Consider the following 27233-nt stretch of genomic DNA (forward strand, 5'->3'; position numbering starts at 1 on the left):
ATTTTTTTTTTTGTCGGTGTCTGGCTATGACGAGCGGTTCTACTTTTAAATGTTTTGATCATTGTCTGTGTACACATTTGAAACCCTTGTGTCTTTATCCCCCTAGTATCTTATGTCAGCTTGTACACTTGGAGCTATGCACATCTACAAGTGGGTGGTTTAAGTTACTTTCACACATGTTCCCATAAACTACGAGTTCTCTAGCTTTTCAATGTAATGCAGATTCCCCTAGTTTGGTCTAATTATATGTTCTCTTTGTTTTGGTTCTCACTGATCCGATTAATACAATGCCTTTCCTTTTCACTCTGGTCTTAGAGACATTCTAACTGGTGGATGCGTCCTTTGGATCGGTGGGACTTGCCGAGCACTAGTCCAGAATGGATGATGTCCTGAAGCATTCGGTGTGTTTGAGGTAGCTGAGGAAACAAAGGTTGAGAACCTGGCGGCACTGAAGATGATGGGGCAGAGGAAACAACAGGAGGAAGCTAAAATCATTGAGATAAGGCAATGAAATCGATTTAATTGGAGCCAAAAAAGGAAAGAGTATCAGGGATGAAAGAAGATCAGGGGGAGCTAGGGATGTTAATATGGGTAAATCCAGCTCGTTTAGATCCACTCCATTTAAAACTCATATAAGTTTAGATTCATATAAGATTAGACCTATTAGGACTACCCATTTAAAATCCACAAAATTTACATGTACTCATTTAAACCCATTTAGACTCAACTAGATCAGTTTTTTTTTGTATTAGTTATCTTTGTAAAACGGTTTTGCATAGATAATTTCCTTTTTTAATTTTATGAACTCTAAAAAATCATTTTTCAATAACCGTAAAATCGAGTTTTCCCGCCAAAAACGCAATTTAGTTTTTCCGCCAAAACAGTAAAATCGAGTTTTTTCGCCAAAAAGGCAAATCGAGTTTTTCTACCAAAATCATAACCGTAAAATCGAGTTTTCCTGCTAAAATCTTAAAATCGAGTTTTCCCGCCAAAATCGTAAAATCGAGCTTTCCCCGCTAAAATGCAATCGAGTTTTCCCGCAAAAATCGTAAAATCGAGTTTTCCCGCCAAAACCGTAAAATCGAGTTTTCCCGCCAGAACCGTAAAATCGAGTTTTCCCACCAAAACCGTAAATTCGAGTTTTCCCGCAAAAACGCAATCGAGTTTTCCCGCCAAAAAGGCAAATCGAGTTTTTCTGCCAAAATCATAACCGTAAAATCGAGTTTTCCTGCTAAAACCGTAAAATCGAATTTTTCCGTCAAAAATCCAAATCAAATTTTCCGCCAAAATTGCAAAATCAAAATTTTTCCGCCGAAACATCAAAATCAGAAATTTTCCGCATAAACCAAAAAATCGAATTTTATATTAAATTACAACAAAAAACATAAACATGTTAAACGGGTCCTCATTTATTTTAGTGAAATCCCATTTAATAAATACTTAAATAGGTTTTAAAATTATCCATTTAAAACCTGATAAACTAAATGGGTTTAGACGGACTTTTTTTTTTAAACCCATTAAGAATCCGCGGGTTTGAACCCCCAGGGAGTGATGAGGAGAAAGGGAAAAGATGAGAGTAAATTAATACTTTAAACATAGAAACTAATATTATTCTCACCCAATAAGTGCATAGGAAAAAAAGGAAACCGACACACACACAAAAAAAGGGAGAAACACCCAAAGAGATAAATAACCCAAATCGGAAAAGAAACCAGGTGACGAGCTAAATTCTTATTAGCCCCAACCCTTCCATTACTAAGTTTTTCAACCTAGAGAAGAGCAAGAAGCCCTAAACCTTTTTTCATCATCCGCAACAAATTTAACTATACAACTTTGAGATTTTGAAGGGGTTAATTAATTAGGTTAGCAATGGATAGGATGAATCTGTTGCCAGATGACTTGATCTTTAAGATACTCTCTTTTGTTCCATCCAAAGATACAGTGTCCACAACAAGCCTTTTGTCAAGACGTTGGCGTTCACTTTGGAAACACGTCCCAGCTCTTGTGTATTCCGATCCAAATATTGACAGTGAATACTGGAGAGCTTCACGTTTTATCGACAAGTTTTTGCTACTACGAGACAACGCTCATGCATCTCTAGAAACTATCCGTTATGTTAGTCAAAACTGTCCTCTTACAGATATTGAAACATGGGTTGGTATTGCAGTTTCTCTTGGTGTGCGCAATCTTCTGGTTCACCGGTCTAGACCATGTTTCCTGCCCATACGGTTGCCTACATATGAAACCCTTGTTACCTTAAGCCTTCAACATGCCATCATAGTTGATGTTCCTTTGAATATTTGCTTCCGGTCAGTCAAGAGTTTGACTCTTATATTTGTGGAGTTCCCAAGCGATGAAACCGTTCATCGGCTTCTATCTGTCTGTCCTGTTCTTGAAGACCTAATTGTGGGTCGAGGCGGCTATGTCAAAGTGAAAACTTTCACAATAATAGTTCCTTCATTGCAAAGATTAACACTCGAAGATATTTTTCAATATGGAAATCCAGTTCCAGGACATGATATTGGGTTTGTGATCAAAGCTCCTTGTTTAAAGTCGTTAGTGATTGCTAGCAAGTTTGGTTCGTTCTATTCACTGGTGAATATGCCCTTCCTGGTGAAGGCTAACATAATGCTTCAGCATGGAGCTTCTGAGAATCTTCTCGGACATCTTACCTCAGCCAAACACCTATCCTTATGTCTGAATCAGGATTTTTATCCAATAGGGAACTTTAATGAGCTCGTGTCTCTTTTATATGTTTTTACCAAGCAGGAAGGTTATCACCGAAACAGAAGAGCTGCCTTGCGAATCAAGTCATCTCATAGGTAACATATATAGACCACATCCACATCTCTGTTTTTTAAATAACGACTTTTTTTTTTCATTCTCTTGTATCTGGTGTTTTTAGCAACTGAAGCATTGGATATCTGAAAAATTGAGATCATACTAAAAGACCCCAATAATGTGAGACTCCAATTGTAAACAGAAAAAATGTTCCAAGCGCAAAGCTAAGATGCTTCATAGATCATTTCACTCAAAACACAAGCTGAGACTATATATATTCTTATTCAAACAGAAGATGAGACATTGGTGATACTCTAGACATAAATTTTAACTCCTTTAACAACTTATCTCTCACGCTAGCGTTTAATATGGGTAATGTGAATTTCGCTTTCTTTAAACACTGATTTTGAAAAGATGTACCTCGAAAGTTATCTTTCTTCTTCAGATCCTCTATAATATTTTTTTTTTTTTTTGAAACAGGGCTTTCATATTAAAAACAGAAAAGAAAAAAAGATCATCTATAATATTTCCACTCAATTATATGTAGATGGAACGACAAGCATCTAGGAAGAAAACTCGGTTGGTTCCTTGACAATGAAAGCATCCTGGGTTCAAATCCTCTGACCTTGATCCAACCACATCAAATTCAAGAATTGGGATAAGAAAATAAGTATAATGTAAATAGATATTGTATTGTTACTTACATAAGCTATATGTAGAAACCGAAGGTTGGGAGACTTATCGAGAACAACACGTAGAAGCTGATTCAACCAGCAGCCATTAGCAATTGCCAGTAGCTCAAACCGCTGAAGCCTTGAGAAGTTAAAATCCATAGCATGCAATGATTATAGTTCAGTGTGATCATGTTAACGACCTAGAGAGGAAGAGGAAATTGGTACCACATGAAATTTTGAAAATTAACGTGAGAGACGTGACCAAGGGAAGTGATATGAGAATCGTATAAGTATTGTATACTAATGACAAAGAATGTGATTGTAAGGCAAATCCTTGGTCAAATTCAAAACTCTTGATCAACTCAGTGACTTCATCTACATATAAGTGATCTTGTTTATTTATCCGTTCAATGGTTGTTTTGGGATTTTTGACAGGTTAATATGATTTTTACAGGTTCAACTAATTTAGATTTTGTTATCAATCTAATTTGGATATGCTTTTGGTTCACGATTTAATCTGGTTCAACCATCAATCCAAGCCGAATTTAGAAACATTGTTCAAAACTCAAAATAAACTGAATTAAATTACACAAAATACAAAAAGAAAATAGAACCTTGATCTAGAAGACTAAATGTTTCAAAATATTTTTTTAATAACCTTTTTATTCTATAAGTTGGAAGTCATAATATATATAAGTTCTTTAATAATATAGAAATTGAAGTTAATGTTTTATTGGTCGGTCCAGTACAATATTATCATGTCTGCATAAAGTAAAGAAAATAATTTGGTTTGATTTCCCCCTTCAAAAATAGATCCAAAATGAAACCGGGAAAAAAACTTGGAAAAAAGCTTCTCTCTTCACACGCTCCAGCTTCTCGGCTGATCAAGATTTGATTTCCGTTTCCGGCCGACGGTGAGGCTCTCTTAGCCACCGTCGGTTCGGCGTCCGTCTCTTTCCCTTTTCGTTTTTTCTTTCGTCTTGTTTTGTAAACGTTTCTCTTTTATTCCGGCGTCGCCCTCTATTACGGTGGGCGGCTGGCTTTTTGACTCCGGCGTGGTACATGTTCTTCTCAGGTGAACGGTCGGCTATCTGTTTTCCGCGTTGTCTGGTCTTCGCAGTCGACGGCAGTCTTTTGGTGAAGTTAAGAGGCTTCGACGGTGAAGCGGATGTTAGGAGGGTGTTGTGATCTTCGGTCGTCAGAGCTGATGTGATAGATCCGGATGAGATCTTGGAACTGGTCCGATGGTGCTCTCTGGGGAACAGAATATCGACGACGAAGATGGGTGAGGTGTTTTTCGGCTCCGGCGTGTTCCGGCGGAACGGTTGTTCGTTTCGTCGTCTCCGGCGATGTCTCGGTGAATGGATCACCGTGTGTGACGTGGTGATAGGTTGAAAGGGCCGGGAAGCGTGTTCCGGCGAGTTTCGGTATCCCGGTGAAGCGTATCGTGGCCTACTCCGGTGGTAATTCCTTGGCGGTGACGACGCGGTGGGTAGCGACACGTGTTATCTCGTTTGGTGAGATCTCATCACGTGTCCTTGGGTGATCTCAGTGTTGACGCGTGTCTCGTTACGCGTTTCTGCGTGAAGCGTTTACACCGAAAAGATCAATCGATTGGGTCTTTGGTGGGCTCGGGTACTTTGTTGGCCAATGTCTGGGCCTGTAGTTTTAGTCTATGTTTGAGTTTGTTTGGGTGGACCTCTGTTCTGGGCTTGTAGTGTTTTGGGCTTTAGCCTCTTAATCAATAATATTACTTTTAGATGGAAAAAAAAGATCCAAAATGAAACCGGCCTGTCTGTCAGTGAATTGATCCAAAATCAAAACTGGACCGATCCAAAATTAAAACCGGCCTGTCACTGTTGCCTTTTTTACCTTTTTATCGCACAACTTTGTCCGAGAAAGAGAGGAAAACTCCTACACAGAGATTAAAAAAAAAAGAAAGAAAGGAAAGAGATAGAGATAGAGATAGAGAGAAACTGTCTACACAATCTTGGCAGGAATCAACACACTCATCCACTAAAGCAACCATCTTTCTGTAAAATCGTAAGTTTTCTCTTTCTTTTTGCTCTTTTCTTCTCATCCCTGTTGGGTTTTAAATCAAAACCTTTCCTTTATTGGTTCTAAAGGTCCTCTAGGTTTAATTGATACGAACGAATCAGGTCCGTAGTCATTCCAGGTCTCAATTCAATTGACAAAAAGGTTGAATCTTTTGAAAGGTTTCTTCTTCCAATGTTTGGAATTGGGATAAAGTTGTCTCCTTTAAGATACCCATTTTTTGTTTCTTTTACAGGTGATTCTGAAAAAAAAAAGGAAATGAATGATTACAGGGATAGGATCAGTAAACTACCAGACGACTTCCTTTTACAGATCCTCTCACGTCTCCCGACAAAAGACGTCGTGGCCATGAGTCTCTTATCCAAACGATACCATTTCCTCTGGACACTACTCCCCAAACTCAACTTCGAACTCATGCTTCACTCCAACAACACATCCCCTAAATTCACAAAGTTCGTAGACAGGTCCTTGCTGCTGCACAAGGCCCCCACCTTAGAGACTCTACGCGTCAAGATCGGTTCCGTCTCCCACACAGCAGACGTGGACGTCGCCGTGTGGGTCAGAACCGCCGTGGACCGCGGCGTGCGCGAGCTCGACATCAGCTACTGCCCCGCCGAGGAGCCTGTAAGACTCCCCAAGTGCTTGTTCCCTTGCACGTCCCTCGTGGCTCTGAAACTCGAGAACATGAGCCTCGTCGATGCCTCCTCTTCCTACGTTTGCTTTAACTCGGTCAAGACTCTGCATCTTCTCGACGTGAAGTACTTTGACGAGCAGTCGCTTCCTCGTCTCTTGTCCTCTTGCTCGGTTCTGGAGGATTTGGTTGTGCAGAGGTGTCCTGGTGACAATGTTAAGATCGTCTCTGTGAATGCCGTGTGCTTGAAGACTCTTACTCTGCATAAATCTTCTCAGGCTTTTGAAGGGGATGACGATGGGTTCTTGATAGCTGCGCCTAAGCTGAAGCGGCTTGATATTGAGGATTATTGGGGTGGGTTTTGTTATATTGAGAACATGCCTGAGGTTGTTGAGGCTAATGTTGATGTTATTTATAAGAACACTGAGAGGATTCTTGGATCTCTCACCTCTGTTAAGCGTCTTGCGTTGTGTCTGATGACTTCAGATGTAATCTCTCTCTCTCTCTCTCTCTCTCTCTCTCTCTCTCTCTTTCTATTTATTTTTCAGATGTAATCTTTAACCAAATCTCTCAAATGCAGGCAGCTTATCCAGCTGGTACGGTCTTCTCTCAGCTAGTTCATCTAGAGCTATGCACATGTGCGCCACGGTGGTGGGATCTACTCACTCGAGTGATTGAAGATTCACCTAAACTAAGAGTTCTTAAACTCCGCCAGGTACATTATAACACAACACACACAGTTTAGGTTTTTTGATTGTGCAGAGTTTGTTTATTGTTTCTCTTTTGTTATTCAGAAACATATTAGACGTACCTCTAGTCCGAGGGCTAGCTGGAAGCAACCTGCTGCTTCTCTTCCGAAAGGGTTGTCTCTGGAGACCTTCAAGTGGGAGCTATACGAAGGAACGCAGAAGCAGAAGGAAGTGGCGAAGTTCATCTTACAACACGCTACTCGGTTGAAGAAAGTGATCGTCTCTCCCAAGCCAAGCACTAGCCTGCTGGAGAAACACGAGATGCTCAAGGAGTTGTCTTCTGCTCCGCGCGGTTCTAGTACATGCCAGCTCTTGTTCCTCGACTGAAAATAAGAAAAAAAAGAAGAAATGGACTTAAAAGTCACCTTTGTTATTGTATGTGTTTAGTTTAACATTGTTTGGATTGTTTGCCTTCATTGATCTTTAATGTTAGAACCTCTCAAAACTATTGCTCTGTATTTTGGTTTTATAAGCACTAGCACATATTAAAAGAGACTCAAAACTGCTAAAGAACATTCCTAAGGTAAGATCCATTACAATAAAACAAAGTGTTTTTCAGTTTCTACTGATCAAAATTTTCTTCACCAACTTACACATGATAAAGTCAAAGTCTACTTCTAATATTCTAGTTATTTATTAGTAAAGGTGAAAAAATAACTAAAGAAAAAGAAACATATAGTTTAGCTATAAAGAAAGACCTCATCAATATCAAGATTCCTAGATCAAGTCTGCAAATATTATCAAGAGCTGATTATCATGTGAGTTAAGTTTGGTTTCATTTATTTTTCAGTTCTGTAAATCTTTAACCAAATGTGAGTTTAAGATTAGTTTTTGTTTCTTTTCATGTTTTGTAAATCCTTGATCCTTATCTCACCTATGATTATTTTTTTTGTTTCTGTAAAATATTCAGTTGCTATTCTCATCTACTAGTTTTTCTTACCATTTTTGACTCTTTCTTTTTTGGGTTGACTTTTACAGAATGGATAGGATCAGCGAGTTGCCTGATGCTTTGCTCTTGCAGATACTGTCTTTGGTTCAGACCAAAGACCGTGTTGCCACGAGTCTTCTGTCAAAACGATGGGAGACTCTCTGGACGCTGGTTCCTAAACTTGACTTCCATCTTGAATGTGGAAGCGACTCTGAGTTCGTCAACAGGTCTTTGCTATTGCATAGAGCTCCGGTTCTTGAAACCTTTTCTTTAAAACTTGATACGTTTCAGATTAATCCTCTAGACATCGGGTTATGGATTAGAACCGCGGTTGATCACGGTGTTCGTGAGCTAAAACTTGATCATACCGCCACCAACGAAGAACCTATCAGACTACCTAGGAGCTTTTATACTTGTCAAACACTCGTTGTCCTAAAGCTTAAAAACGCAAGTCTTGTGGGTTTTTCTTCAAAATCTTCCTCGGTTTGTTTCCAATCTCTCAAGATCTTACACCTTCTGTCCGTGATATACTCAGATGAGAAGTCTCTTGAAACCATTTTATCAAGCTGCTCTAGTCTCAAAGATTTGGTGGTGGAGTGTTGTCCTAACGACAACGTCTTCATTTTCACTATTAACATTCCTTCGCTACAGAGTTTGTCTCTGAAAAGATCAGCAAAATATTATCGGAAAAACTGTGTTGGGTTTGTGATTAATGCTCCTTCTTTGAAGTACTTGAACGTCAGAGACTATCGTGGCTCCTTTTGTTTGGCTGAAGATATGCCTCAGCTTGTGGAAGCTAATGTTGAAGTCTGTTATGACAAACTTGATGAGCTTCTTGGATCTCTCACTTCAGTCAAGAGTCTTACGATATGTTCAACCAATCCCAATGTAATCTACTCTGGTCTCTTTAAAACATTATATTTTGATTTTTTGTGACCAGACAAAGAGATGAGATAGTTTCTTTGTGGTTTACGCAGGCTCCATGTGCTATTGGTACAACCTTTCAACAACTTGTGCATCTAGAGATATGTACATGTAAACCAGACTGGTGGAATCTACTAGTGTGTCTGCTCACAGCAACTCCTAAACTACGAGTTCTCAAGCTTAAACGGGTATAAAACCGTTTTCTGTTAACCTACATGTGTTCCTTGACTTGGTTCGATGATCTGATATCAAAATGTTTATTTCACACATAAGGATTGTAGCAAAGGAGGGTGTTGGAACGAACCTGGCTCTGTCCCGGTTTGCCTGTTAACCAGTCTTGAATATTTTGAGTGGAGACATTACAAAGGAACGAAAGATCAGAGTGATCTTGTGACTTATATCTTGAGGAGTTCTTGTCATTTGAAAATGGTGAAAATCCTCACCGAGACAGATGATCATGAGGAGCAACTTGAGATGATTAAGAAGTTAGCATTCTCACCTAGAGCATCAAATACATGTCAAGTTGATTTCGACTAATGAACATTAATTCTCTTATCCAATTGAAAATTGGATCCAATGATAAACATTGAGTGTTATTATTTCGGTGAAGCGCCTTTTTTTATGTTTACCATACTAGTTAAATATCGTAGTCAAGAAGATATTTAACTAGTATGGTAAACATAAAAAAAAACGCTTCACCGAAATAATAACACTCAGAATTCCCGAAGGGCAATGATAAACAACGTTCGCTTCAACAATATTAATGCATTTCATTTTCACTATTAACGTTCCTTCACTACAGAGTTCATCTCTGAATAGATCATCAAAAAATTATCCTTCTTTGAAGTACTTAAACATCAGAGACTATCGTGGCTCCTTTTGTTTGGCTGAAGATATACCTCAGCTTGTGGAAGCTAATGTTGAAGTTGGTTATGATAAAATTGATGAGCTTCTTGGATTTCTCACTTCAGTCAAGCCTCTTTCGATATTGTTTAACCAAATACAATGTAGTCTACTCTGGTCTCTTTAAGATATTTTTCTCTTTAAGATATTGTTTAACCAAATACAATGTAGTCTACTCTGGTCTCTTTAAGATATTTTTTCTCTTTAAGATATTTGTAGTAAAGGCAGGTGTTGGAACGAACCGGGCTCTGTCCCAGATTGCTTGTTAACCAGTCTTCAATATTTTGAGTGAAGACGTTATAAAGGAACCAAAGATCAGAGTGATCTTGTGACTTATATCTTGATGAATTCTTGTGATTTGTACGTGGTGAAAATCCTCACCGAGACAGATGATCATGAGGAGAAACTTGAGATGATTAAGAAGTTAGCATTCTCACCTAGAGCATCAAATACATGTCAAGTTGATTTCGACTGAAAAAACATTCTCTATCTATAGTCCACTGAATGAATGACGAACGACCCGGGGTTCAGTCATTTTATAGTATGTGTGATAAACGATTGATGTTATTTGTTTATAGTTAGTCTATATCAAAACATAGTGATTCATAAAGATTAAGAGATTTTCACACTCTCTAGGGATTTGTTCCATTACTTTGTTTCTATGTTCCTGCACGTCACTGTGACACTATTCTTCAGTTCTTGGTTTCTCATAGAAGTTAAATCATATGGATCCGTTTGGTAGACTAAGTTTGGAATTTCTTTTGTAGGTGTGAAATATGATTGGTGTATACAAAGTCCGGCAAAGTTATTAAAATTTCGTTTAATGTGTGCGGGAGTCCAGTCGCATCATGCCATGGACGAAAAGATCATTTCGGCTTTCACTGTTTCACATGCCGACGTAACACTCACTTCTTTGAGGTTTCTACAAAGTCGAAAAAGTTCAAAAAGAAAAAAAAGTTTCTGTCATTGTCTAGTGATCAAAATCTTCCTAACAACTCCACAATCTTTCTAAAGCCTACCTTAAAAAAAGAGAAGAAAAAAAGAATAAGCAGGAACGCTCGGTGTCTGCTTACTCATCAAATTCTAAAAAGTAGTTCCTTAAAAATGAAGAAGTCTAGCGTAACATCCAACTATAAAAGAAAACCTCATCACTAGATCATGATCCCTTTATCAAGTCTGCGAATCTGTTAAGACCTGATTCGATTTTACCATCATGTGAGTTTAAATTTTTTTTTGAAGTAGCTATTTGAATTTCTAATCATGTTTGTTTCCAAGTTTGATTTGTCTCTTTTTTCTGATTTCTTGGTGTTAACAGCCATCATGGTTTTGTTGGTTTTTTTTATAGATGGATTGGATCAGCGAGTTGCCTGATGCTTTGCTCTTGCAGATACTATCTTTTGTTCCGACAAAAGATCTAGTATCCACGAGTGTTCTGTCGAAACGGTGGGAGACTCTCTGGATGTTGGTTCCTAACCTTAAGTATGATGTTGAATATGGAAGTGATTCACGGTTGGTTAGCAGGTTTTTGCTATTGCATAAGGCTCCGGTTCTGGAGAGTTTGTGTTTGAAGATTAAGAAGTTTCATTATAGTCATTTAGATATTGGGATTTGGGTTAGAACAGCAGTTGATCGCAGAGTGCGTACTCTAGAAATCGAACTATATCCCTCCGGTGAAGATCCTATCAGGTTACCTAGGAGATTTTATACTTGTGAAACACTCAATGTCCTAAAACTTACGAACGCAAGTCTTGTCGATTTTCTTCTTCTTCTTCTTCAGTTTGTTTTCGATCTTTAAAGACCTTACACCTTCTATCAGTGAAGTACTCAGATGAAAGGTCTTTTGAAACCCTTTTATCTAGTTGCTCTAGTCTTAAAGATTTGGTGGTGAAATGTTGTCCTCTTGACAATTCTTTGATTTTCGCCATTAAGATTCCGTCCCTACAGAGATTATCTCTGGATAATTCATCAAAAGGTTCTCTAACAAACTGTCAGGGGTTTGTGATCGACGATGCTCCATCTTTGAAGTACTTAAACCTCGTAGATTATCGTGGCTATTTTGTTTAACTGGAGATATGCCTGAGCTTGTGGAAGCAGATCTTGATATTGTTTATGATAAACTTGATAAACTTTTGGGATCTCTCACTTTCGTCAAGCGTCTTTCAGTATGTTCAACCTATTCCAGTGTAATCTTCTTTTCTCTTTAATCAAATATGTTTTGAAGTGTCTTTAGCACATTAAGTGAAAAGCATCATAGGTAGAGATCACATGATCAAGTGACCCTCAGGATTATATATATATATATATATAATATATATACACGATATTCTAATTTTTGGACTTGGGGACTTAATGATACTTAAATTTAAGATGGTTCTTTTATTTGAGCAGCCTCCCATTGGTACAACCTTTCTTAAACTTGTTTATCTAGAGCTGTGTACATGTGAGCCAGAATGGCAGAATCTACTGGTGTGTCTGCTCAAAGTTACACCTAAACTACGAGTTCTCAAGCTTAAACGGGTATATATGTTTCTTTAAACTTGATCGTTCTCCTGTTTTTTCCCCCCTGGTTAGATGATCTAATTACCAGAGTGTTTATCTCAGACACATAACGACTGTAATAAAGATGGGTGTTGGAACCAACCCGATTCTGTGCCGGATTGCTTGCTAACCAGTCTGGAAATCTTTGAGTGGAGAAAATACAAAGGAACGAAAGATCAAAGATATGTGGCCACCTATATCTTGAGAAACTCTTGTTATCTGAAAATGGCGAAAATCCGCACTAAATCAGATGATAATGGAAAGCAACTTGAGATGCTCAAGAAGTTATCATTCACTCCTCGAGCTTCAGCTACTTGTGAAGTTGATTTCGAATAAAAACTTTTCCCGTTGTCCAAATAAAATGTCCCTTGGATTAAGTCACTGATATTCCTTGTGAGTCAAGTCTACTAAAATAAAATTAAAAAGCTCTGTTTTGAAAACTAAAGATCAGAGTGATCTTGTGAGTTATATATTGAGGAATTCTTGTCATTTGAAAATGGTGAAAATACTCACTGAGTCAGATGATCATGAAGAGCAACTATGATTAAGAAGTTAGCATTCTCACATAGAGCATCAAATACATGTCAAGTTGATTTCGACTGAAAAAACATTCTCTATCCCTAATCCACTGAATGAATGAATGAATGATCCGATTCAACGGTTTTATTGTATGTTTGCATGTGTGGATAAATGACTGCATGTTTCTTGTTTATAGTTAGTCTATATCACAACACAATATATTTCTTTGGAAAACTGGAAAATACTGTAAAATTTAGTTAATTGACCCCTATAATATATGTTAGTTATGAATTGACCCCTTTAATAAATTTTCCTAGCTCCGCCACTAGTCACTCTCTAGGGCTTTGTTACACTACTCTGTTTTCATTCTTTAGCTATGTTTTGCTTTGGGAGTCAAGTCTCATGTAGTAAGAGATGATCTCTACTTTTACATGGGGACAACTTTAAAAGAAACGTTTAATTAGACAAAAGAAAATTCTCCAGACATTGAAATAACTAGACAACCATACTCTCTTCGTCTTAACATTTTTCAGATACCGAATCAACCTTGAAATAAAGAGACAAACATATATAAAAGGAAGTAGATAACAATATCAAGATACATCACTTCTGTTTTCTATCTTTTCCTTTCTTCCTATGAACAATCTCATCAGAATAGCACACTCCAATACGCTTGTATGGCTCTGCTGGCCTCCATTTCCTTACCGTAGCAGCAAACTGCCCAATCTCTCACACTTATCATATCCACTAACTATGACTATTGTTATCTTAACTTTTTCACCTTTATCAGTTATAATCTTCTTATCCACTTTCACTTTGAGACTATCTGGTATCTCAATCTTAACCGGGTGAGAAAACCCAAGATTCAAAACCAATTCTTTTCCTTGGACCGTCGCACGATAACCAACACCTTTGAGCTCAAGCGTCTTCTCAAATCCCTTTGATACTCCCACAACCATGTTGTCAGTAAGCGTCCTAACATTAAAAAAGGGATGTCAGCACTGAAGTTAAAGTCTTCGGTTGATGAAAAAGGCTGAGAGTTTTTGTAACCTGAAAAGGCCATGCATTTCTTTGGCTCTTCTAGTTTCCACGGTTTTTCTGACCCTCAAGAAACCGGTGTCTTCTTCAATAAGCTCCACTTCTGGTGGGTAGGTTAAAGCGAGTTCTCCCAAAGGTCGACCCTTCACTTTCAAGTCTTGACCTTGTAATGAAATGGTTACATTGGACGGTACAGCGATTGGCTGCTTCCCTATCCTTGATTCTTTGCGCTTGGTGGTCTTAGTGGAGAAGCCCACTTGAGCAAATGGGGTAGTTGAGACATTGAGTAGACTTCTTCTGTCGCCTAAGAACCCTGACCTGAAAAACAAAGGGAGCTTATATATCTTCAAAGAGATAACATTCTTAAAAAGTAATCGGACAGTAAGATACTAAACTTGCAAATATAATTCTTTAAAAAAAAATCTAGAATGTCAAAAGCGAGAGCTGATATGAAAACCATTTTAAAGATATCCTTTATACTAGCGAAGCTAATTAGTGATATCCATTCTTAAGGGATTGTGATAGAAATTTTACGAAGTTTTAGCAAACAAACCTTAATGGAAATCAAGAAACTAAAGTGGAGATAAGAATTTATGGTATACCTTGGTAGAAAACAAGAGAGGAGTGAGGAAGCCATTACTTTGCTAAGAAGAAAGTTGAAGGAGTTCTCTGATCCAGAAGGCGAATAATGAAGAGAAGAGAGTTTATGAGCCAGTTAAGGATTAGGCGAGAAGATAGGTTGCGACGAGACGTGACGTGCGTGTGTGGAGAAAGGAGACAACGTAAGTGTGTGTCTCGATTAAGGAGACACAGCTGGTAAGCATATTAACAATATTTTAAGCAAACTAAATAAATAAATTATGTGACTAAACTACACAACAATAGAAACTGGAGCTTTTTATTTGCTAAAATAGAAACTGGAGCTGTATATATTTTTTTCTGATTAAAAGTTAGAATTATTATGATGAAAAAAGGGGTTAAATTATTATATCAATTTTCGAATTTGTGATAGGAATTACAAAGACAACTTCAAGCCCTACGTATCTGGTATCTCAAAAACGAAAAGGAACCTGGTTTTAAGCCGTATACCCAAAGTCATAGTAAGAGTTCTGAGCTTGAACCAGGTTCAAGCCCACCAAAAAAAATTTTTTTTTTTTTGATCAAAAAATTAAAGAGATTAATCTCTGCTAACAGGCCGAAGGGAAGTAGACGTGTGAGCAGCAGTAAAAGAAAAGAACAAGTCACATTAGGTTTTTTTTGGGGGCTTATTGCAAAAGTGACTCAAAACTTGAATTCAAACAGAAAACTAACCTTTTCTTTTGACTCATTTTTTTTTTGAGTTTTTAACCCCACATCTGCATTTTATCTACGAAAATGCCATTAACCCTTTTTTTTTTTTTTTTTTCGAAAATGGCTTCTTTACTGTCTCAACCTCATTTTCTTCAAGTATTTACAATATTGCCACTGCCATGAATAGTGGGAACAACCTTGTACGAACTGTTTGGAGCTTTTAATGCCCTTTAATGCACGTAAATCTCTTTACACTCTCTCTGTTTCAATTGTTATGAACTAAAAACAACATTTCTTTCACTTTCTCTCCATATTCATCCAAAAAACTGAAGCTTTTGATTCAAAATTGTTTGGAGCCATATTTCTTTCGTTTTGACTTACGGTTGCTTTCGTTTGAGGTTCTGGGTGGTTGGAGAAGACCCTGTGTGCAAACAAAGTCATCTCACCTAGTTGAAGGTACGAATTTGAATTTTTTTCAAAATCTGTTCGCGTAGAAGACTTACAAGTAAGTCATCTGTATGTAGAAGACTTACTGATGAGTCTTCTGGTCAAACGGACGACTTAAACTAAGTCGTCCAGCTTTGTTTGGTGAAAAAAAACAGTCCAGACGACTTATATATAAGTCGTCTACGAGAAACAGGCTAGTTTTGCATTTGACCGAATCGTGTCAGATCTTTGACTATTTCTGGACGACTTATAATTCAGTCGTCTCTCGGAAAGTTAAAATTTCAATATTTTATTAAACTAGACGACTTACGTGTAAGTCGTCTTAGGTTAGTTTTGTAGTTGAAAAATAAAACTTCATAATTTAATTTTTACCAGACGACATAATATAAAGTCGTCCCGTCAGAAGACTTAATTTAAAGTCGTCCGGGGAAAGCAAAGTCGTCCAGAATTTTTCCCAATTAAGTCGTCCAAACCTTGCTTATCCCGGACGACCTTAAATTAAGTCGTCTAGCTGGACGACTTTTAGTTAAGTCGTCTGGAGAAAGTTAAATTTCAAGTTTTATTTTTCAATTACAAAACTAACCTGGGACGACTTACGTGTAAGTCGTCTAGTTTGAATAAAATATTGAAATTTTTACTTTCCAGAGACGACTGATTTATAAGTCGTCCAGAAATAGTCAAAGATCTGACACGATTCGGTCAAATGCAAAACTAGCCCGTTTTTCGTAGACGACTTATATATAAGTCGTCTGAAATTTTTTTTTTAACAAACAAAGCCGGACGACTTAGAATTAAGTCGTCCCTTTTAATTTTCAATTGCAAAAGTGACCTCTTTAGACGACTTACCTTTAAGTCTTCTGGACGACTTAAATCTAAGTCGTCTGCGATAATGTTTGTTGAACTTCTTCATTTTCTCTATGTTTACTAATGTGTTTTATTTTGAATATTTGCAGATGATTTTTAAGTTACATGCAGTGTATGGAGAATGGTTGTTGAGAGATTTCCGTTGGGATTTTGTGGTTGATGATCTCAAAGGAGCAAGATTGTTTTTATTGAATGAAGATTCAACACATGCTGAACTTGTTGCAATGGCTCAAGAAGATTATAACCTGGACATGAGATCAGTGACTGTGGATATTAGCTACTCATTACCAGCAGAAATGATGATGACTCCAAGCAGTCCTCCCATTCATGTTACAAGTGATAGACAAGTTCGAAACTTGCTCGAGATACTCAAAACGCATAGAGTATGTCTTTGTGTATCAAGCCGCAGCAAGGTGGAAACGGTTTCAGAGAAAAGAGAAGAAGCTGGTGATAATGATGAAGCTGGTGAATGGGAAGAAGATGTTGGTGATAATGATGAAGCTGGTGAATGGGAAGAAGATGTTGGTGATAATGATGAGGCTGATGAATGTTTTGAAGATGTTGGTGATAATGAGTCTGTTGAAGATGAAAATCAAGATGGGGAGGAGGAAAATGGGGAGGAGGAAAATGGGGAGGAGGATGCTGATAACACTATTGTTGGTGAAACGGATCAGAATGGTGGGGATTACAGTCTTTATGGAAAGGTTCTAGATGAGGACGAGGAAGATGATGATAATATTTGTTTTGAAGAAATTGAAAAGACATATGCTAAGACAAATGCTATTGAAGGAGGAAAATCGGATTGTACCAGCATCTATGTCAACCAGAGTTTTGTTAGCAAGGATGCACTGCTTTCAGAGCTGCGGTTGACAGCAGTGAGGGGTAGGTTTTCTTTCAGAATATACAAATCAACAAAAACTCTCCTTGTGGCAATATGTCGGGTTAGCGGTTGTGGATGGAAGATCAGAGCGAGTGTGAAACATGGGTCAAACACGTTTTGGGTAACAAAGTATGTGGAAAAACATTTATGCTCAATTGGAGACCGAATCGCTCAGCGGAGACACTGTACTCCAAAGTATGTTGGTAGTCTTTTCATTGATCGTGTTGGGATCATTGATGGGATAACTCCACAGCATATCACTGATGCAATGAAGAACATGTTTGGCATGACGCTTGATTACACCACTTCATACAGAGCACTGTTATATGCACAGAAATTGGTGAGAGGATCAGCAGAAGAAGGGTATTCGCGTCTGCCTTCATATCTCGAGCAAATCTCCATTGCAAATCCTGATTCTATCACGGCTATAGAACTTGATTCTGAGAAAAGATTTAAGTATCTATTTCTCTCTTTTGGAGCTTCTATCAAAGGTTTTAAGTATCAGAGAAGGGTCATTGTGGTGGATGGAACTCACCTAAGTGGAAAGTATGGAGGTGTTATGTTAGTTGCAGCCGCACAAGATGGCAATTTTCAGATATTCCCATTGGCTTTTGGGATCGTGGATGCTGAAGATGAACCTTCTTGGGAATGGTTTTTCACAAAATTGGCTAGTTGTATATCTCATGACAAGCCTCTGGTGATAGTCTCTGACCGGCACGCGGCCATTAAAAGTGCGTGTGAGAAGGTGTTTCCTTGGGCAACCCGAGGAATATGTTATTATCACCTTCAAGATAACATTGTCAAAAAGTTTAAAGGGAAACATCTCATGTACTTGGTGAAAGGGGCTGCTTATGCGCACACGGTTCACGATTTTAACCGGTACATGGCTGAGATACGGAGTGCAAACCCGGAACTTGCAACGTATTTGGAGAAGGCCGACGCCAAGCTATGGTCAAGGGTTTATTGTAAGGGGAACAGGTTCAACATAAAAACAAGCAACATCGCTGAATCTATTAATTCCGCACTGAAGCGAGCAAGAGGATTTCCGATTCCGTTCCTGCTGGAGTTCATAAGGCAGAAGTTAGGAAAATGGTATTGGAAAAGGAGACAAGATGCTTTGAGTCTCCCAACTGTACATAGCCGGGGTGTTGAATACTTGCTTGCTGTTCGATCAGAGATAGCGGATACGATGACGGTCGAACCAATTGATGGATGGCGTTTCTTTGTCAAAGGTGGCAAAATGGACTGTGCGGTTGATTTGGAACATGTAAAGTGTGGTTGTGGTGTCTATGGAGTGGAGAAAATACCTTGCTCTCATGCTATAGCAGCTGGAACACATGCTGGTGTGCATATCGACACACTTGTATGTCCACTTTACTCAAAGAATCATCTGTATGCAGGATACTCAGAGAATATATATCCTATCGTGTCACAACATATTGAGGAACGAGAATGCTTTCCTCCAAACGTAAAGCGTGGTCCGGGGAGACAGAAGAAATCAAGATGGCAATCTTGGTTGGAGCTATCTAGGATGAGGGGACACAAACCCAGGAAGAAACACAGGGCACGGAGATGCTCAAACTGCAAGGAAACTGGCCATACGAAACCACAATGTACACAACCAGTTGACTAGTTGTCCAGACGACCTAAATATAAGTCGTCCAGTCTTGATTACCCGTCCAGACGACTAATTTCTAAGTCGTCCAGTGTTTCGTCTACCTTCTACGAAGTCGTCCAGTGTATTAGACTACCTTCTACTATCCCTTCAAGTGTATTTTTTTAGACGACCTTTTACGAAGTCGTCCAGTGTATTTAAGTCGTCCAGTGTATTTAAGTCGTCCAGTGTTTAGACTACCTTCTACTATCCCTTCAAGTGTATTTTTTTTTAGACGACCTTTTACGAAGTCGTCCAGTGTATTTTATTTTTAGACTACCTTATTTTTTTTAGACGACCTTATTTGTAAGTCGTCCAGTGTATTTTATTTTTAGACTACCTTATTTTTTTTAGACGACCTTATTTGTAAGTCGTCCAGCTGGAAAACCTTCCAGACGACTTATTTGTAAGTCGTCCAGCTGGAAAACCTTCCAGACGACTTATTTGTAAGTCGTCCAGCTGGAAAACCTTCCAGACGACTTATTTGTAAGTCGTCCAGCTGGAAAACCTTCCAGACGACTTATTTGTAAGTTAGAAAATCTATACAAGTTAGAAAATCAAATAAATCATACATGCCCACAAACATACAAATAGATTTGTGTAAACAAATAGTTCAAATATACAAATAGATTTGTGTATACAAATAGTTCAAATATACAAATTGATTTGTGTATCTATACAAGTTAAAAAATCTATACAAGTTAAAAAATCTATACAAGTTAAAAAATCTATACAAATTGATTTGTGTATCTAATCATACATGCCTACAAACATACCACCATCCTCATTATCTTTCAGATGCTGATCAACAAGCTCCGTCCATATAGCCAAAGCCATAGTATCCCTCATAGTCTTCGCATTGGACCTAGCAAAGTCTTTAGGGCTAAAGGGGACCCCAAGAGCATGACATTCAATGTACTTTGCAGCGTACACGCCACAATCACCATTGTTGGCCGTGGGTACATCTTTGAGGAGTCTCTCATAAGTGTATCGCTCCAACCCATGCATCTGGTCTCCGCACTCCACAATCAGATAAGGGACCATCTCGAGAAAAGGCTCCATTATCTCATCCCATCTTTCTGGTATGGTAGTTGAAGGTATGCTGTCCCAGACGACTATGTGCCTCTTAGGGATCGATATCCAAATAGCCACCCAATGTTTGTTGTCCAAGTTCAGTGGCGCATAGATATCATCAATGTCCTCCCCCCACTTCTTGTTTGATTGGCAAAATGAAGGCATTGATCCGTCATACAAACTCGCCGCCCCACTAGGTAGCATTTTTCCTAAACCATTGTGATCAGACGACGATGTTTTGAAGACCAGATACTGTTCTCTCCAAGACTGGGTAAAGTTGTGATCCAGGAAGCACATTCGCTCGCTCCGGAAACATTGTGGGTTCTCCTTATACCTCTGCCTCAGCACATTCATCCAAGCATCTATATGCTGCATATAAAATAATACAAGTTAGAACCTTCCAGACGACTTACAAATAAGTCGTCTGGAAGGTTTTCCAGCTGGACGACTTACAAATAAGTCGTCTGGAAGGTTTTCCAGCTCGAAAACCTTCCAGACGACTTATTTGTAAGTCGTCCAGCTGGAAAACCTTCCAGACGACTTATATATTTACAAATCTATACAAAGACAAGTTACCAGACGACTTATATATTTACAAATCTATACAAAGACAAGTTACCAGACGACTTAAAGATAAGCAGAAGACTTACTACGTCTTCCAGCCATGCTTTGGATGTCCGGAGTTTTGATACCACCAAGTTGGTGATGTACGTGGTTTGTCCTCTTCCTTAGTGAAATAATCACTGCAAACAAAAAAGCAATCAGTTTTGGTAGACTAAATCAAGCTATTATGGGTAAAGCAATCACTTACGGATCAGTTTTCAACCAATCAGCGAGCTCCTTCATCTTAGGTCTGTTTAGTGTGGGAAATGGATTATTCTTTCCCACTCTAAGGAGTTTCCTTCTCTCTGCCGTATAAGGAGATATCTGCGTGGGAGCAGGTTTCTTCGTTCGTTCACTCCTTGCACGCACAGAAGCAGTGGGAGCTGTTTGGTCCAATACAACCAGGCTCGGTTCTGAAGCTGAAGCTGGATCGGTGGAAGCGAAGCTCGGTTGTTGATCGTTGGAAGCGAAGCTCGGTTGGTCAGTGGAAGTGAGAGGAACAATCTCTTTGGAGGTGACACCATCTGCTTTATCCTCCGGCAAGATCTTATATACCGAGATCGCCTCATCTGCTGTATCCTCCGGCAACAATCTCTGCAATAAAAGAGAACAAGTTAACCCTGGACGACTTAAATAAAAGTTGGGAGAGGATTTGGTTCCTGCTGGAGTTCAGACGACTTATTTGTAAGTCTTCTGGAAGGTTTTCCAGCTGGACGACTTACAAATAAGTCGTCTGGAAGGTTTTCCAGCTGGAAAACCTTCCAGACGACTTATTTGTAAGTCGTCCAGCTGGAAAACCTTCCAGACGACTTATATATTTACAAATCTATACAAAGACCAGACGACTTAAAGATTTGATACTAACCTCTTTGGGCAGAGGAGAAGGCTGTTTCTTTTGTGGAGAAGGCTTTTTCGTTTGAGGAGCAGGCTGTTTCGTCTGAGGAGCAGGCTGTTTAGTTTGAGGAGCAGGCTGTTTCGTTTGAGGAGCAGGCTGTTTAGTTTGAGGAGCAGGCTGTTTAGTTTGAGGAGCAGGCTGTTTCGCCTTTTGAGGAGTAGGCTTTGCCTTTTGAGGAGTAGGCTGTCTGGTGGGAGGAGTAGGATGATTGGTTTGAAGTGGAGGCTGATCCTTTTGAGGAGTAGTCTGTTTGTTACTAGCCCCGGTTTCTGGGGCTTGTGGGGTAGGGTGTTTTTTACTAACCCCGGTTTCTGGGGCTTGAGGGGTAGCCTGATTGGTGACACCAACCTTCTTCTCCACAGCTTCCAATCTATCGGAGATCTTCCTAATCTCCCTGATGCACTTCTTAAACCCCTCTTTCATCATGTCACCTAAGTCCTTGAACATGTTTTCTAACTCCTCTCTGGTCACCCAACTAGCCTCTTCTCTAGCCTCTTCTGTAGCCTCTTCTGTAGCCTCTGTAGGAGCCTCTTCTCTAGCCTCTTTAGGAGCCTCTTTAGGAGCCTCTTTACGAGCTTTCTTCCGAGGTCTCTGATTGTCTTCCTCCACCTCCTCCACAACCATCTCTTTGGCTCTTTTCGATGGAGTCACAAACTTGGGTTTTGTACCAGTGACTTCCCAGCAATCCATGGTCCACTTCCACGGTCTCCGATCATACATCACTTTAATGATGTTCTCCGCGGGCACGTCATCAACCTCAGAGTCCCATTTTGGCCACATTTCACTAATGTCCTTCTCAACAAAGTTGATCACGCGGGTCTGCAGTAAATAGAAGAAGAATCGAGTTAGATATTTGAAACAAAATACTAAATAGACGACTTAATTATAAGTCGTCAACTAAGTCGTCCAGCTGGACGACCTTCCAGACGACTTATTATAAGTCGTCTACTAAGTCGTCCAGCTGGACGACCTTCCAGACGACTTATAATAAGTCGTCTACTAAGTCGTCCAGCTGGAAGACCTTCCAGACGACTTATAATAAGTCGTCTACTAAGTCGTCCAGTTGGAAGACCTTCCAGACGACTTATAATAAGTCGTCTACTAAGTCGTCCAGCTGGAAGACCTTCCAGACGACTTATAATAAGTCGTCTACTAAGTCGTCCAGCTGGAAGACCTTCCAGACGACTTATAATAAGTCGTCTACTAAGTCGTCCAGCTGGAAGATCTTCCGGACGACTTAATTAAGTGAAGATGGAAAGGTACCTGACTCAAGATAGCAGCTTTCATGAATCTGCGGCCTCTGCTGCCGTCGTAAGCCAGAATCGGTGGAGACGGACTGTTTGCTCTGGGTAGACCAATACTAGCACCCAATCCCGGAATAGCTTCGTACGCCCAGACCTGAAGAACTTGTATAAAGCCATCCACGGTGTAACAGCCAGTAATATCTTTGTTCCACAAAGAGTCCATCAGCACCTTAAACGCGACTCTCCCCATGGATAATTCTCAAACCTTTCTAAATCCATCACTAGCCTTGCGAGAGTAGCTCGTGTAGCGCTTGAGAACTTTTTCCCTTCAATGAATCCAGTGAAGATGGAAAGGTACGCGAGTCGCTTGCGATCTTCCCTGGACCAATCCCCGCATCTCTTCAGTGCTGCTATTATCTGATCAGTACTTGGCCCAGCTTCCCGATGAACTCCCATCATCTCCCAGAAAGAAACCATCTGTGGGGTAACTTCACATTCTGGTGTCTCAAGGTCCTCGATGTAGTCGCAGTTTAGACCAGTGATGTTTTCAAACTCTAACAGTGAAAACCTCGCAGGTTCTGGACCAACGAGACACCACATCTCGTACTTCTTCTTAATGTCCAGCTTTAAACCGAGCAAGTGGTGAACCAGCCTTGAAGCCCAACCAAATCCCTGCTCCTTGAACTTGATGAAAACTCCCAATCTCGACTCCTTGAGCTCTTCAAATTCAGCATCAGTGAGAGCTTCCCTAAGAGCAGTATGCAACTTCGTGTTATCCGTATGATACGAAATGCTATTGTGGGGTTCTGGCTCTTCCCCTAATGTGTATAACCTACGGGGGAGTTCTGGAATATCCATCCTTTTTGTCTGCAAAATAATCAAAGACAACAATAGAAGTCAGAACACAAGCTAAATCAATCACGCCTTAATTGTTACTCCAGACGACTTAGTAGACGACTTAAATATAAGTCGTCTAGAAAGTCGTCCAACTGGACGACTTAGTTGACGACTTATATTTAAGTCGTCTGGAAAGTCTTCCAAATGGACGTACTAAGTCGTCCAGGTTGAAGACTTTCCAGACGACTTACTTACAAGTCTTCCAGTAGAAAAATTTCAAGCGGACCTGATTAGTCGCAGAAGGAGTTCGAGTACTCGTCATTGTGGTTATAGATCTGAAAAAATAAACGTGAAACGGTGAGAATGAGTAAATTGAAAGAGACAACGTTTTATGTTCATCTTTTCCACGAGTTTGATGACTTACCGGCGTTAGGGTTTACAGAGAAACGGCGCTACGGTTTACAGAGAAGAAGCGGCGGCGCTAGGGTTTAGAAGAAGCGGCGGCGCTAGGGTTTAGAAGAAACGGCGGTGCTAGCTAGTGTTTAGAGTAAGCGGCGGTGAGAACGTTGGTGAGCACGGTGGCGAGGGCGACGGTTTGTTCGGAAATAGTGGAAGCGGGGGCGCTAGGGTTTAGAGGAATCGGCGGCGCTAGGGTTAGAAGAAGCTGCGGCGACAACGGTGAGAATGAAGTGAGATAGATAGCCGACGTTGAGAACGATGGTTGTTCGGAAATAGTGGGAATTCGAATCGCCTTTGATATCGCCGGTGAGAGAGAACTGTTAGGGTTTCTGTTCGCGGAAAATGAAAAAAAAAAAAAAATCACCTTATATATTGGGTAAATAATCCGGTTAGCTTTAAAAGTACATTGGTAAACTTTAAGGTTTGGTCCGGTTTAGACGACTTATTCTGGCTGATAATGTACATCAGACGACCTAATATTTAGTCGTCTGGGAACAGAAGACTAAATATTAAGTCGTCCAATACCCTAAAATGAACCCCTAAACTAAAATGACTAAATTAACTTACTAACCACGTTATAAAATCAAATTATACTTCAATAGTGTTTACTATACACAGAAATGAACACGCCTAGGTAATTTTAAAAATTTTCAAAAACGGTTTTAATGCTTTCCAAAATCTAACCCTAAGAACACATACAATACTACAACATATGTTGATGAAACATAAACTAAAGAATATCATAACTCACTACTTTCACTCATCTGGGCTGAAAACAATTGAAATTTGTTATATATTAATTTATATCTCTTAAGACATATGTTAATTACATAATTCCAATTTTTCACTTATCAAAATATTTTTTACAAAATTTTTAAATTATGTTTAAGAATAACTGTCCAGACGACTTAACTTAAAGTCGTCTGGACGACTTATTTTCAAGTCGTCTGTTTACAGACGACTTGCGAGGGGTAGAAACGTAAAAAAAAATCCGTTTTTTTGTTTGTTCACAAGGAGATAGTTGTAATTTCAATAGCCTTTTAAGTTACTTTTGCCTTTGACCCAAGTTGGGGTACTCTTTTGGGTTTGACTCCAAGTTTTGAGTCACAATTGGTAATTCTCCCATAGATTAATAAATCACAAAAAAAAATCCCAAGTTTGAATATTTCACTCAAGAGTAATTTGTTCTAGAGAGTAGTTTGTTCTGGGCCTTCTGGCTCATCACATTGGGTTTTTTTGGTGTTGATGATTCAATATATATATTTCTCTGTTACAAAAAAAAAAAAAAAATTCTCTCTCTAAAAACTCAAAAAAATATTAAGATAAACACGGGTCTGACCAGCCCCTTAGAAACAATACCAATCCCTGACGGTCCAGTTTTTCAAAACATTGGTTTTAGCCTTTTAGGGTTTGTTATAAAGATGTTCTTGGCTGTACAGCGAAAGATTAGCGTAGTTTTCTGACAGTTCGTCTTAAATAATTTGTTTTGATTTGAAATGAAATGAATCAGTTCGTTAACGACATTACGTTCGATTATTCTATAGTACCCTGTGAGTTCCCATTTCTTTATGTACTTGTTAGGGTTTTTGATTGCCTTCCGGTGTTATTTGTTATTTTCGGCTTCTTATGACTTATATTTTTGTTGGTTCCAGCGAAAATTACAGATAGATTCGGAAGCTAAAGCAGCTCAGTAATTTTATAACATAAAGATTTAGGATCTGGAGAAGAATGGCGCATAGGGATAGGATAAGTCAACTTCCTGAGGAGTTACTCTTGAGAATACTGTCGTTACTTCCTGTCAAAGATGTGGTAGTCACGATGGTTTTGTCTAAACGATGGAAGTTTCTATGGATGTTAGTGCCAACACTTGAATATGATCATGCCATGTATCAAGACGCTGAAGGCAGTAGATTCTCGCGGTTCGTTTACGGTTCTTTGCTGTTACACGAGGCTCCAGTTCTAGAATGTTTGCGTTTAAAACTTGATCGGGAGTCTGGTACTGCTGTAGATGTTGGGGTATGGGTTAGAACTGCTGTTAAACGCTATGTGCGTGAGTTAGATATCGACATTAATAGTCCTTCAGTTTTGACTCCGGTGATACTTCCATGGAGCTTGTATGCAGGAGGATGTAAAACGCTTGTGACGTTGAAGGTAAGCAACATGGCCCTTGTGGACGCTTCTTCCTTGCCAGCTTCTTTCCCATCTCTTAAATTTTTGAGCCTTGTAAAGATGAAGTACCCGAGTGAGGAGTTTATCAACACGCTTTTAGCTAGTTGTCCTGTTCTAGAGGACTTGGCTGTGGAACATTGTGGTGATGACAACGTGACCGTTCTCGCTGTTCAAATACCATCTCTAAAGACTTTATCATTGCGCAAACGGCCAGACATAGATGAAGACAAAGCTACTGGTTTTGTGATAGACACTCCTTCTCTTGTGAGCTTTGAAATTGTTGATCATTGCGGTGAGCTTTGTCTCGTCCAAAGTAATATGCCTGAGATTGTGTATGTATATCTCGACATTAATTATCGTCATCCCTGGAAGATGTTGAGTTCTCTTTCTTCAGTCAAGCAGCTCGAGTTATGTTTAACATCCTCAAAGGTAAAAATGATATATATTTAGTGTCCCCTATGCGTTTTACCAGCTCAGCTCGAGTGGGGTTTGTTTTAGATATAATCAACATGTTGGCATTAATTATATTTGTTTTTGTATATATTATGCAGAAATATCCTATTGGTATTGTCTTCCACAATCTTGTACATTTAACGATATGCACATGTGAGACAGCGTGGTTGAATCTACTTCTTTGTGTTCTCAAAGATTCACCTAAGTTACAAGGTCTCAGAATTGAACAGGTACTCTTGTATATCATAAAACCAAACTATATTCAGGTTCTTTAATCAGGGAGTTTTCCATTACGATGTGATAATGTTGTTCTTCTTCTACATCTCAGTACCATCCCATTCGCACTGGCGAACAGCGCCCCTGCTGGAATGAACCGGGCCAAGTTCCCGAATGTGTGTTAACGTGTCTTGAAACTGTGGAATGGGTAAAATACGAAGGAACAGAAGAAGAGAAAGAAGCAGTAGCTTTTATTTTTAGAAACGCAAGATGTCTCAAGAAGGCAACTATCTCATCTTCATCTACGGATCCGGTCAAGAAACTTGAGATGCTCAAAGAGTTGTCATTTCAATCAAGGTGTTCAAGCACCTGTCATCTTACATTCGACTGAGAAGTCACTACATTATT

The 27233-nt window shown here is 39.3% G+C and overlaps 4 protein-coding genes and 2 pseudogenes across 6 annotated transcripts; 5 read left to right on the forward strand and 1 right to left on the reverse strand.

The window, feature by feature from the left end:
• The first annotated feature begins 1869 nt into the window (after positions 1–1869).
• Positions 1870–5001, forward strand: LOC108837769 (putative FBD-associated F-box protein At5g56440). The gene is made up of 3 exons (XM_018610790.2): positions 1870–2822; positions 4658–4745; positions 4846–5001. The coding sequence occupies exons 1-3, from the start codon at positions 1870–1872 to the stop codon at positions 4999–5001; spliced, it is 1197 nt and encodes a 398-aa protein (XP_018466292.2).
• Positions 5002–5361: 360 nt separating this feature from the next.
• On the forward strand, positions 5362–7338 carry LOC108817609 (F-box/FBD/LRR-repeat protein At5g56420). Of its 3 annotated transcripts, none has more exons than XM_018590356.2 (5): positions 5384–5498; positions 5582–5654; positions 5746–6629; positions 6722–6856; positions 6936–7338. In XM_018590356.2, exons 3-5 carry the CDS (start codon positions 5769–5771, stop codon positions 7215–7217), a joined length of 1278 nt encoding a protein of 425 aa, XP_018445858.2. In that variant the 5' UTR covers positions 5384–5498; positions 5582–5654; positions 5746–5768; the 3' UTR covers positions 7218–7338. The 3 variants fall into 3 exon arrangements, with proteins under 3 accessions (XP_018445850.2, XP_018445858.2, XP_056858618.1); XM_057002638.1 differs by having other exon boundaries at positions 5389–5498; positions 5582–5614; XM_018590348.2 differs by lacking the exon at positions 5582–5654 and having other exon boundaries at positions 5362–5498.
• A 219-nt stretch (positions 7339–7557) lies between these two features.
• Positions 7558–9643, forward strand: LOC108840813 (F-box/FBD/LRR-repeat protein At5g56420-like). The gene is made up of 4 exons (XM_018613632.2): positions 7558–7648; positions 7869–8706; positions 8796–8930; positions 9016–9643. The coding sequence occupies exons 2-4, from the start codon at positions 7870–7872 to the stop codon at positions 9277–9279; spliced, it is 1236 nt and encodes a 411-aa protein (XP_018469134.1). The 5' UTR covers positions 7558–7648; position 7869; the 3' UTR covers positions 9280–9643.
• Positions 9644–10743: 1100 nt separating this feature from the next.
• Positions 10744–12542, forward strand: LOC108841019 (F-box/FBD/LRR-repeat protein At5g56420-like; annotated as a pseudogene).
• A 681-nt stretch (positions 12543–13223) lies between these two features.
• Positions 13224–14664, reverse strand: LOC108837778 (50S ribosomal protein L6, chloroplastic-like; annotated as a pseudogene).
• Positions 14665–25310: 10646 nt separating this feature from the next.
• On the forward strand, positions 25311–27233 carry LOC108840605 (probable FBD-associated F-box protein At1g32375). Its single transcript, XM_018613439.2, has 4 exons — positions 25311–25537; positions 25640–26585; positions 26708–26839; positions 26938–27233. Exons 2-4 carry the CDS (start codon positions 25716–25718, stop codon positions 27214–27216), a joined length of 1281 nt encoding a protein of 426 aa, XP_018468941.2. The 5' UTR covers positions 25311–25537; positions 25640–25715; the 3' UTR covers positions 27217–27233.

This window comes from Raphanus sativus, chromosome 2, assembly GCF_000801105.2.
Source record: "Raphanus sativus cultivar WK10039 chromosome 2, ASM80110v3, whole genome shotgun sequence".
In the NCBI taxonomy this organism is placed as follows: domain Eukaryota; kingdom Viridiplantae; phylum Streptophyta; class Magnoliopsida; order Brassicales; family Brassicaceae; genus Raphanus; species Raphanus sativus.